The sequence below is a fragment of the Acomys minous genome, assembly GCF_964271855.1.
Source record: "Acomys minous genome assembly, chromosome: 16".
Taxonomy (NCBI): Eukaryota; Metazoa; Chordata; class Mammalia; order Rodentia; family Muridae; genus Acomys; species Acomys minous.
Genome location: NC_140498.1, coordinates 86,210,429 through 86,222,837, shown reverse-complemented (window position 1 = coordinate 86,222,837; position 12,409 = coordinate 86,210,429). Strand labels below are relative to the sequence as shown.

The 12,409-nt window shown below is 49.6% G+C and overlaps 1 protein-coding gene across 4 annotated transcripts in view; it reads left to right on the top strand.

Moving 5' to 3' along the window:
• Positions 1–12,409, top strand: part of P2RX7 (purinergic receptor P2X 7) — a 62,102-nt gene that overhangs the window by 15,391 nt on the left and 34,302 nt on the right. For all 4 annotated transcript variants that reach the window (XM_084762699.1, XM_084762696.1, XM_084762698.1 and 1 more), the window contains 6 exons: positions 407–479; positions 1,683–1,779; positions 4,967–5,047; positions 5,695–5,824; positions 7,177–7,313; positions 12,094–12,184. In XM_084762699.1, coding sequence (XP_084618825.1) covers positions 407–479; positions 1,683–1,779; positions 4,967–5,047; positions 5,695–5,824; positions 7,177–7,313; positions 12,094–12,184 — 609 coding nt within the window. The remainder of the gene's footprint in view (positions 1–406; positions 480–1,682; positions 1,780–4,966; positions 5,048–5,694; positions 5,825–7,176; positions 7,314–12,093; positions 12,185–12,409) is intronic.

The following is a 12,409-nucleotide window of genomic DNA, read 5'->3' as shown; positions in this document are numbered from 1 at the left end:
TCCTATCTATAGAACCACACGGATGGGCTTCTTGTGTCTGGCTCCTTTCACACCGGATCGTGCTTTGAAGGGAGTCCGTGATGTAGCTAGCACATGTCAGGACCTGGCTGAACAAGACTCCACACATGGGGCTGGGAAGATGGACCAGTCATTGAAGTGCTTGCCATCAAGCATGAGGATCTGAGTTCGATCCCCAGCATCCACAGAAGAAGCAGGCTATAGCTGTGCACACTGGGCTTGATAGACAGCCAGCCCAGCCCAACAGATAAGCTGCAGTCTTAGTTGGAGACCCTGTCTCAAAAAAGAAGGGGAAGCTGCCGTGAACGGTGGTGAGCAGGGGGTTGTGGTATCTTCGTGGCTCGCGATGCAATGTTCACCCTCTGTTCTCCTGCCCTCCTTCCTGCAGTTTCCCACCCGAAGTGCACTCTGCCATTCTGACAAGAGCTGTAAAAAGGGATGGATGGATCCACAAAGCAAAGGTGCTTTTCTATGTTTTTCCCTGCACCGCCGAGGGGGGATGGTCTGGCGTCTTTGTAACATTCATGATGTCCAGTTTCCGGTTCTTAGTCTCTGGCTTTCAGCTGCCTTTTGGGCCACCAAATCTCAGGTGAGGCTGTGTCTGTCCCCTCATTTGTCCGGGCTCTTATTATTGGAACACTTCTCCAAAGGTGGCGGAACATGAACTTGAACCCCCAAGAACCTGGAGGGCTTAACTTTCTCATTTTTTACTTTTCCTTCCTCCCTCCCTTCTGCCCTCCCTTCCTCCCTCCCTCCCACTTTCTCTTCTTTTCTTTCTCCGTTCTAGAGATTGAGCCCAGGGCTTCATGGTGGCTGGGTAAGCATTTTACCACTGATCTACAGCCCCAGCCTTGCAAACAAGACATTGCCTGGTGTCTTAACTTAGAAAGGCAGAAGACACTGGTCAGTGACGGGTCAGGTCTTTAATCCCAACACTCCTGAGACAGAGGCGGAGGCAGGTGAATCTTTGTGAGTTTGAGACCAGCCTTCCAGCCCAGCCAGAGCTTAAATAAAGAGACCCTGTCTCAAAACGAGGGAGGAAGAGCCACCAGCGGTTACGATGCACACACTCACAGAAAGTCACCTGAGTTGAGTTGCATTCCATACGTGTGTGTGTGTGTGTGTGTGTGTGTGTGTGAGTTGCCATGGAGAGCATTGTAATGCGGCTTGCCCTCTTGCCCTCTATCAGTTTTCTCTTCCTGATGCTTCAGAAAGGAGTGTTCCCAGGTGACTTTACATCATGTGACTTTACATATCCCCAGACAAGATGTGTGCCCTGCAGGTGTTCACATGCCATGTAAGAAGCCATACTTTAGTCCATGGAGAACATACATTGAATACAGAACTCTCCTCTTAGGGATCTCTCTCTCTCTCTCTCTCTCTCTCTCTCTCTCTCTCTCACTCTCTCTCTCTCCAAAACATCCAAAGAGCAGGCAGACCCCAGCACCTCTCTGTGCTGTCTCTGGGCCTTTCTAAGGATGTATTGTCAAGGGTTCTGCTTGGCTTGGGGTGCATATACAATGAGGGTGGGGTTCACAAAGAGGGGGCTGCTCGGGCTTCAGAGTGTAGAATCTCTGCAGGGGCTGAGTGCGTGGTGGCCCCTAGAGACGCGCCACTTCCGGTACATTCACATCTGTGCTTCTTCAACCCCTTGGAACTTGTAGGAATCCGGACTGGCAGGTGTGTACGGTACGATGAGACCAGGAAGACCTGTGAAGTCTCTGCCTGGTGTCCTGCTGAGGAGGGGAAAGTTGCTCCCAGGTGAGTTGCATAAACAGTGGCCTTGGCAGTGCCTGGGCTTCTCTGGTCATTGTAGCCCTGGCTGGGAGACCTCTCTGCCATCTCTGGGAAGGCTATGCCAGCTGTTAGCGTGTTGATAGTTGACAGCAGTGCTGAATGAGGAACACCGTTAGGTGCCCCTGCCCATCATGGCTGCTCTGGAACCTTCCCCAAGAGCAGAGCAGGGTTTGTTGTGACCCATCGGTGCTCACGTGGGATGACAAAGATGATGAAGAAGCAGAGCTGAGGAGGTGGCTCAGTGGGGAAAGTGCCTGCCCAGCAAGCCTGGTGACCTGAGTTTGAATCCCAAGCACTGGACAGAAATGGCCAGGTGTTGCACTAGAGGGCTGCAGTCCCAGCTGAAGAACCAGTGAGGAGCATCCCTGCACTGCTGGCCAGTGAGTCGAACCAAATAGGTGAGCTCTAGGCTCAGCGAGAGACCCTGCCTCAAAAAATAAGGTGGTGGTGGGGGTCACTGAGGAAGACACCTGATAGCAAGCTTTGGCCTCCACACATAGGCACTCTGAGGCCTGCGTACCTGTATACACATGCACAATGTGACACACACACACACACACACACACCTTTTAGAAGTATAGTGCTGCCTCATCTACTGCAAAGAGAAGCTGCTCTGACCAAGGGTGACAGGAGCGCTCACAGGATATGAACAAATACACAGAAGGCAGTTTGACAACCTGTGCATTTAGAAAATCAGCAGGAGGAAGGCAGGCGTGGTGGCGCACACCTTTAATCCCAGCACTCAGGAGGCAGAGGCAGGAGGATCTCTGTGAGTTCAAGGCCAGCCTGGTCTACAACGTGAGTCCAGGACAGCCAAGATAACATAGAGAAACCCTGTCTCAAAAAAGAACCAAAAGAAAAAAAAAATTAACAGGAGGTTCTGCCAGGGCCTATGACCTAAGCCATGAGCTTTTGACCAGGTTTTAGGTGCCAGACATGTCATGTCCATCCATGAAGTCCCTCCTGTGCAGCAGGCCTCAAGTCCAATCAGAAAGCACTTGGTTGCCCCATCACCTACGTGCCACCATATGTGCAAATCTTGCCGGGCAGGTTTAGTGTAACATGCAGAGTTCACTGCTGGGTGACACCGTTGATGACTTTTCTCCCTCAGTGGCCTCTATGGCCCTTTCAGGCACTAGCAGGCAAGGAGAAAATCTCCAGGTCAGTTCCAGCTTGATTCCTCCATGTCCAAAGTGTATTATGATTTCAGTTATACGGTCTCGTTAGCTCCTTATGGTGAACAGCCAAGAACCATGCAATAGCTTATTTTGAGAATCCCTGGGGTCTCCCCTGAGCAGTTTCTTTCCTCCTTTCTTTCCTCCTTCCTTCCTTCCTTTTGGTTTTTCAAGACAGGGTTTCTCTGTATAATAGCCCTACCTGTCCTGGACTCACTTTGTAGACCAGGCTGGCCTCAAACTCATGGCAATCCACCTGCCTCTGCCTCCCGAGTGCACCACCACGGCCGCCCCGCCCACCCCAGCTGTTTCACATGGGAAGCATCCCACCCCTGGCATTGAGATTTTTTTTTGATAACCCATGACTTCTAACAGAAGCACTTTGTCTACCCAAAGCATTACGTTTAAAATCAAAGTTTTAAGGCCACAGTCCAGAACAAGGCAGGAATGTTTTGTAAATAAGGCTATTTTATACAAGTACCACAAACAGAAAAAGGGAGCTATCTTTTTTTTTGTTTTATTTATTTAAATTTTTACTCTACTAAATGAGACGTCCAGAGTAAATTTCCCTCTTCTCCCCTCCAGCCTTCCTCCTACTTATTCGCTCTTCAGTTTTGACTTTTCTCACATTGTAGTTCACAGAGTTCAAGAATTACTCTAGCCTTTTGTTTCCACTAAAGCTCTGGAATGTTCTCAATGGCATTCCTATGTCTTATGACCTCTGTGAACCAGTCACTGCGGTCAAGGGGAGCAGCTGGCACTATGCTGTCAGCCTTAGGTCGAGTGTTCATGGGGACAATGGGGAGGAACAGGAAGTCGTGTTGTCCCTACCTAGCCCTCTGCAGCCTTTCTGGGCTGGAGAGCCCAAAAGGGAGAAAACTGAGACTATAGGTCAAAAGGGCACTGTGGATGCTGGACAGTTTTCTCCCTAGCTATGTCCCAATAGAGCTAAAGCTAGGTCTCAGATGTCCTGGAATGAGAAAGAGACGTTCCTGGTGCCCCTCCCCGCACCCTTACCTGATGCTGCTGCTGAGGTGTCAAGAAACAATGCCAGGAGTTTTGCTTAGGTTTTTGTTGTTGTTTTGGTTTGTTTTGTTTTGAGACAATGTTTCTCTATGTAGCCCTGGGTGTCCTGAAACTAGCTCTGTAGACCAGGCTGGTCTTGAACTAGGAGATTCACCTGCCTCTTCTTCCTGAGTGCTGGGATTAAATAAAGGTGTGCACCATCACTTGTTTTTGTTTTTCAGCCTTCAGCCAGTTTTCTCCATCTTTTATAGATTGTCAACTGCCGGTAGTCTTGTTCATCGCTGTGTCCCAGTACCCTGCTCTGTGTCCAGTACCATAATCATTTGCTAACGGAAGGCTGGCTGGTGGCTGGGTGGCCTTCGGGTGGCCTGGAATTTTGATCCCTCTAAATTGGTGGAGAACTAAATGCTGCTCAGGGCCTCAGATGAGCGAATGAATGACACAGACAACACTGCGTTGTGATAAAGGCTGGACATACCAAAATAAAATACTATTCAGCCCTGCGGGGACTGCAAACTTATTCAGGAAGCTACAAACAGCGGTGCTCAAGCGCTGACCGGCACTGGCTCAAAGCCAGTTTCAAGTTTACCTATGGTGGATGGGGGCTTGACCCCAGCCATGGCAGGAGTACTTAATTTACACCATGGTAATCAGCAAGTGCTAGATTTGAGGCGCCTTCCTGTTTCTCCCTTGGAGAGCTAGTTGTCAGATGTTAACATGTCACCGCACAGAGCAAACGTGTTTGTCTCATGTTGGCTGTGACACCATAACTGTCATGGAGGCGGGAGGTCTCAAGAGGGGGCAAGCTACAAGGCGTTATGGAGAACTTTGGAAAGTTTTGCCCACTAAGTTGCTGTACTCGTTTCTCTTCATTCAAAGCATAAAACCGTAGCCCTCTGCTCCACGGACTCTGTCCCTGAGGTCACAGACCCCTCCTCCTTCTCTCCCAGGCCTGCACTCTTGAGGAGCGCCGAAAACTTCACTGTACTCATCAAAAACAATGTCGACTTCCCCGGCCACAACTACACCACGTAAGCATCCCCAGGGCCTGGCTGTATGAGTCAGTTATCTCGGCCCTAGGACAAACGAGCCCAAACCCAGGGAGCCTTGCTCTCTCTCATCTGTGGATCAGGAATCTGGACATGTCTTTTCTGGGTGGTTCTGGCTCACGGTCTTTGCAGAGCTCTCAGTCAGAGCTAGCTACTCATGGCCTGATAACAGCCGAACCCAGCCTTACCCATGTGGCTGGGATGGGACGACTAAGTTACTTGCCACGCTCCTCTTGCCCCCAAGGACTGATTTGAGCATCCTCAGGCTCTGGTGGCTGCTTCCCCTGGGCGAGCATCTGGACCGCTAGGGCCGTTGAGATGGAAGCCACAGTCTTTGGAAGTGATTGCCCACCTGTCCTGCAATACGCTACTGGTCCCAAAGGTTGTTCTTAGCAACAACGTAAGAGGACATTCTACAAGGGTCCCCAGGAGTCAAGGCAGCTGCCACAGAGCTCGTATCAATGCAGTAGATCGATAGGGAGTTCAGCAACACCCCATTGGGTGCTTGAATACTGGCTGTGGTAGAGGGGTTTATACCACGGCAATCCACAAGCACCTCTCCCCAGCCATTTGCTCTCCCTCGAGAGAGATGGTTGTTAAAACAGCCGTTTGTTTGCCATTCTGCACAGGAGAAACATCTTGCCAGATCTGAACGTCTCTTGTACCTTTCACAAGACTCGGAGCCCTCAGTGTCCCATTTTCCGACTAGGAGACATCTTCCAGGAAGCAGGAGAGAACTTTTCAGAGGTGGCAGTTCAGGTGGGTGGAGTCTTGGAGTCTTTGTACAGTGGTGTGTGTGTGTGTGTGTGTGTGTGTGTGTGTGTGTGTGTGTGTGTGTTGGGGCTGGGGGGGGGCATTGTCAAATGTCACATGACAAAAGACAGTGTCTGATGGTAGCGGCTGACATTCTGGGTCCTAAAGTCATGGCTCACATTTATATTTGGTAAAGCCATGCCCAGTGCCCAGGGCTTCTTGAATTCCTTCAGGGTATCCCACAATCCTGAGTGAGCTACTTGATGCATTTCTCCTGTGACTGCAGAAGCAACTGCCACATGCTGGCTTAAAATAACGAACGTTCTTCTGTGCCTGGAGTGGGAATCCAGAATCGGAGCTGACCTCCTGGTGTCGGCAGCTACGCGCTCCCTCTGGAGGCTCCAGGGGAATATGCATGTTTGCATTTCCACCTTCCCCAGCCAGCCTGGTTGGCAGGCCCTCCATCTTTTTTTTTTTTTTGAGATAGGGTCTCCCTGTGTTAGCCTTGGTTGTCCTGGACTCGCTTTGTAGACCAGGCTGGCCGCGAACTCACATTGATCCACCTGCCTCTGCCTCCCAAGTGCTGGGATTAAAGGCATGCGCCACCACTGCCTGGCTGCCCTCCCTCCATCTTTAAAACCAGCAACCAGGCATCTTGTTTCAGTGGTCACACTGACTTCTGGTTGTTGTTATTGTTGTTTGTTTGGGGTTTTGTTTTTTTGTTTTTTTGTTTTTGGTTTTTTTGATACAGGGTTTCTCTGTGACACTCTGGCTGTCCTGGAACTTACTCTGTAGACCAGGCTGGCCTCGAACTCAGAGATCCGCCTGCTTTTGCCTGCTGAGTGCTGGGATTAAAGGTGTGTGTGTCACCGCTGCCCAGCTGACTTTTTGGTTTTTTGAGAGTGGGTCTCATTAGGTAGCCCAGGCTGGCCCGGAACTCTCTAGCCTCCTTAACCTCCCAAGTGTTGAGATTCCACAAGTATGCCACCACATTTGTCTGACCTCTCTCTCTCTCTCTCTCTCTCTCTCTCTCTCTCTCTCTCTCTCTCTCACTCTCAGAACACTTATCTTTAGGGGAAGGGACACTTCTAGGAAGGGCACGTAGGACCAGGTAGCCTGACCATCTCAGGATCCTTCATTTGCTCACAGCTGCCAAAGCTTTTCCTGAGGGAGGTCAGACAGAAAGCACAACAGGCGCGGGATCCCGGGCTGACCAGTTAATCTGTAATGGGGAGGAGTCAGAAAGCCATCTGAACGCAGGGATGGTTTGTTGAGGTTACATCTTAGGGGACCATGTGAGGTAGCGGGGTCCCACCCAACAGACTTGGTGACTTCTCTTGTCGACTGTCCCCCTCAAGGGAGGGATCATGGGCATTGAGATCTACTGGGACTGCAACCTGGACAGCTGGTCCCACCGCTGTTACCCTAGATACAGCTTCCGACGCCTGGACGACAAGTATACCAACGAGTCCTTGATCCCTGGCTACAACTTCAGGTAACCGGCATAGAATGTGCGGGCGGGCAGGTGTCGGCACACAGAAAAGACAGGGTTGCTACTTCATGGTTGCTCCTGTGTTCGAATCAGGGCACAACAGACAAAAGTGTAAGTGGAGAAAACATTATAGCTCATCAACATGCCTAGTCATTAGGGAAAAATGCAAATTAAAGCCACAAGAAGATAGTATTGTAGGGGTCAAGGAGATGGCTCAGTGGGTAGGGGTTCTGGCTGCCAAGCACAGAGCCCTGAGTTTGATTCTCAGAACACGCATGGGCAAAGGACAGAGCTGACTCTCACAAGCTGTCCTCTGGCCTCCACATGCAGGCCATGTGAGAAACTGTGTCTCAGAAAGCCTAAAATAAACAAACAAACAAACAAACAACCAACCACTGGACAGCACGTTTAAGACGTATGCATTGTAAGATATGTAAATGGCCGGGCATGGTGGTACACACCTTTAATCCCAGCACTAGAGAGGCAGAGGCAGGTGGATCTCTGTAAGTTCAAGGCCAGCCTGGTCTACAAAGTGAGTCCAGGACAGCCAGGGCTACACAGAAAAATTCTGTCTTGAAAAACCAAAAAACCAAAAAAAAAAAAAAAAAAAAAAGATGTGTAAATGATATCTCAATAGAACATACAGACAAGTCTGACTAGAGGACTTCTAATGATGGTAAAGTGCTCTGAAGAAAATTAAGCAAGATAGTGAGATGGGAAAAATGTGGTCAGGGCGGCCTCTCCAAGCAGGAGGTAGGAGGCCTTCAGGCATGGCCCCGTTTCATAGTAAAGAGAACCGGAGCTGGGCACTGAGAAAGTAACATCCGGGAATTCCTTTCCTATCTACAGCCTGGACTAGCTGCTCTCAAAATGCAGCATAGTGACTCAAAAATGCACATTGCTGGGGCCCAGCCGAGATTCTCCAGAGTTAGACTGTGCACGGGTGAGCCTGTGGGTCTGTGAGCCTGTGAGCCTGTGATCTGCATTTAAACAAGTCTCCATGGGCTCTGCTGTTCACTGGAATATGAACATGGCTAATCCAGACGCCTACCCTCAGAGCTCCATCCTGGGAACCTGGGTCATGGGCCTCACCTGGGTGCTTGCTATCGTGCAGAGCATCACAGCGTCCCCACCCCACCCCTGCACCCCGACTTAGCAAACACCTGCATTGGAACAAGATCCCTGGGGACTCCATTTATTTCTTTGCACATGTATAATTTTTTTAAAAACTTATATAGTTTTATTTTATGTGCATTGGTGTGAGCGTGTCAGATCACCTGGAACTGGGGTTACAGACAGTTGTGAGCTGCCATGTAGGTGCTGGGAATTGAACCTGGGTCCTTTGGAAGAGCAGACAGTGCTCTTAACCACTGAGCCATCTCTCCAGCCATATGTATAATGTTTTAAACCTTAAGGTATCCTACACAAAGATCTGGGCATCCTATTTTTTCCCTAAAAACTAAAGCATGTGGCAAAAAGCCTATAGCTTTTAATAACACTGGGCTCGTGTCCCATATGACAGCACTGGCCGGAGATGAGTATCGGCCGCTGTAGGAAGAGCGCGTGGCTTTCGTGTTGTCACTGTCCTTGCCACTTCTTTATGTCCTTATATGCACATGTTACGCCTGGCCCCTGTGGATCTGAGCTGGAGGTCCTTGGCTCAGCATCACACTGCCTGGCCCCTGTGGATCTGAGTTGGAGGTCCTTGGCTCAGCATCACACTGCCTGGCCTCTGTGGATCTGACTTGGAGGTCCTTGGCTCAGCATCACACTGCCTGAGGCTTTTTGCCTCCTCTGGGCCAATGGAGCTTCACCCTGGGCTCAGGAAGCGGCCATCAGCAAGAAGGAGAAGACGGGATGACCGGTCCCCTGAATGTCCTGGGCACTTTTATTTAGCAGTCAGCCGAAGCAACATACCAGCCAGATCTTAGCCAGCATCCGCCTGGTCTCTGTGCTAAACCTAAACATATTGAGTCCTGGTGGGATCTGAGCTCCCTAGAGACCTGAAGGGGTTATGACGTCAGTGTTCTCTTAGAATAAAGTGTTAGCCAATTTGTTGTTGAATGAGCACCAGGCGAAATCTTTGGCCAAAAATAAATTGTGGAGATCTGATAGGCAAGAGGACAAGCTATTTTCAAACAACATCACAAAAGAGAAGGAAATTACAGGCTCTATGAGGTATTTGGGGAAAAATACAGCTTTCTTTTTTACAGGAAGATGAAAAGTTCACATTATATAACTTTGTCCTAAAGAAAAAGATTTATGGGGGCCGGGGAGACGATTCGGTCAGAAAAGTGCTTGCTGTGTAAGCAGGAGGACATGAGTTCGGATGCTCAGTGCCCATGTAAAAGCCAGGCCTAGTGGTGTGTGCCTAGAATGCCAGGGCTGGGCAAGCAGAGAAGAAGTAAGGGGTTCCCTGGGGCTTGCTGGCTAGCCAGTCCTGACAGCCTGGTGAGCAACAGGTTCAGGGAGGGGCCATGTCTGACAAAATAAGGAAGAGCATGACTGAGGAAGGTGCACGATGCAGATCCCAGATCTACACACACACACACACACACACACCAAAATGTCCTCCTTTGGTGAGCACCTGTTTCAGCTGGCTTCTGTGTGTGATGCAGAGATATAAGATGCGCTTCTCAGGTCCAAAGCATGTCTGGATAAGTATGCGTTTCCATGGTGCTGTAGCATGTTACCACAAGTGATGTAAGGCGATAGACGTTTATTCTCTCGTAGAGACTGGAAGTCTGAGAAGACCGGCTGTCAGAAGGGCCGTGCTCTCTCTGCAGGCCTAAGAAGGGGTCTTCTCTTCTGCTTTCATCCCTGAATGGTTTCTCTGTTTACTTTAGAAGGATGCCTGCTAGTTATGGGATGTAGGACCGCCCTGGATGCAAGGGAAGCTCATCTTGAGATGCTTATTTACATTTGCAAAAACTCTCATTTCCAAATAAGGTCCTATTCACAGTGCTGGGCTGGGGGTGGGTACTTAGACCTATCTTCTTCTTCGGGAACCACTATTTAATCCGTGACGTGCAGAAAAGCATCGTCCAGTGTCCCTCAATGACTTATCACCTGCCTGTACTGAGATAGACTCCTAGAACTTCTCAGACCTTCTGAAACCATCCTCTTTGGCATTCGGGCCCAGCTCTCCCCCCCCCCCCCCCCCGCTTCCCCTCCCCCGCCTTTAAATAATGTTGAGGGTTTTTTGTTGTTGTTTTTTGTTTGTTTGTTTGTTTGTTTTGTTTTGTTTAATGTGCATCACTGGTTTGCCTGCATGTAAGTCTGTATGAGGGTAATCAGACCTTAGAGTTACAGACAGTTGTGAACTGCCATGTGGATGCTGGGAATTAAACCCTGGGTCCTCTAGAAAAACAAGTCAGTGCTCTTAACCACAGAGCCATCCCTCTAGCCTGACCCCCCCCAGCCCCCCCCCCCCAGGGATTCCCTTTTTTGAGTAGTCTCCACACATAATCTTTGCCCTCCATTACAATCTACAATGACAAAGGCCTGGTAGCAGAAACCTAAGTACTTACAAGATTAATTTCCCCAGGCAAACCAACCAAGCCAAGTGTGGAGTGCTTGTAAAACAGAAGCCAACAGGAGGGAGAGAACTGTGTGGGATGAAACAACCAGGTTCAAGGCAGTGGAAATCCCTCTGGCTAGAGCCTGGCTGACCTTAGGGTCAGGTTTCGAGAAGGGTCTGGACCATTCCAGATGTTTTGGCAGAGCACATGTCTTCTCTTCTCTTCCTGCACAACACAGGTTGTGAGCAACTCAGAACAAAAACGCGTGTTTCTATGTAAGGACACCCTGCAAAATGTAGAGGCGCATGGCAGTCTACGAGGCCTGTGGTTTCCTTGTTGCTATATTGGGCTGCGTTATTCGTTTTCTTTTGTTTTGAGGCAAGGTCGGACTATGTAGTCCAAGCTGGCCTTGAATTCACTGTGCAGCCCAGGCCGTCCTTAAATTCAAGGCAATCCTCCTGCCTCAGCCTTCCAGGTGCCAAGACAGCAGGCATGTGCCACCATGCCCTGATAAACACATGTGGTTTAAGTCTTCCTGATTATTTGTAAAAAGTAAAATCACTTAAAAAAAACAAAACAAAACAAAACAAAAAACTCCTGCACCTGTTTGTGGTGGTTGTGATTTGTGCCAGGTTAGTTCATGAAGGTGACTGAGTGATGATGACCTGGAAAAGTCAGTGTGAATGAACTTAACCCTACATATCCCGGAGGACGGGAGCAGGCCACCCCACACAGGGCTGTAGGAGACGCACTGGTTTGGTCAAGCATGTGCACTACACCCAGCTATGTTGGATGCTTTAATGGGAAGCTAAAAGCCGGGTGTGGTGGTGCACGCCTCTAATCCCAGCACTTGGGAAGCCGAGGCAGGTGGATCGCTGTGAGTTCGAGTCCAGCCTGGTCTACAAAGCGACTCCAGGACAGCCAAGGCTACACACAGAAACCCTGTCTCGAAACAAAAAACAAAACAAACAAACAAACAAAACACACACACACACACAAATAGGAAGCTAAAAGCCAGTTTCCTGTAAGTCTGTGACAACATCAGCAGCCGAGGTGACTTGGGGACACTCTTTGGTTCCAGTTGTTCACTGGGTAACTAGAGGGATGGACTGTGGTCCCTGCTCTGCCGGGGGGGTGGGGGGGGGGAGCGGCTTAGGAGCAGACGAGGAAGACTAGATGGCCTGCTGGCTTGCTCTTTCTCCCCATAAAACACCAGCACTTTCAGAGAGATTGTTGTAAGTGTGGCTGCTTTGCCCCCATAGATACGCCAAGTACTATAAGGAAAACAAGGTGGAGAAGCGGACACTGATCAAGGCCTTCGGGATCCGTTTTGACATCCTGGTTTTTGGCACCGTAAGTCTCTCTCCTGGTCCCAGCACCTCCATCCTATGGCTGTCTAATTATGCATGAGGTGGGGATGAGCAGACGTGGGCTCTGTGCTATTCACTTGTGGGGTGACCGGGGGAAGAAATGTATTTGGGGCTCTGTTGATGAACAAAGCATCTGGAAAACATGGAATATGACTGAGGAAAGAATTCAAAAATCCAAACTTTGGTTTATTGTCCTGGGACAGGCTTT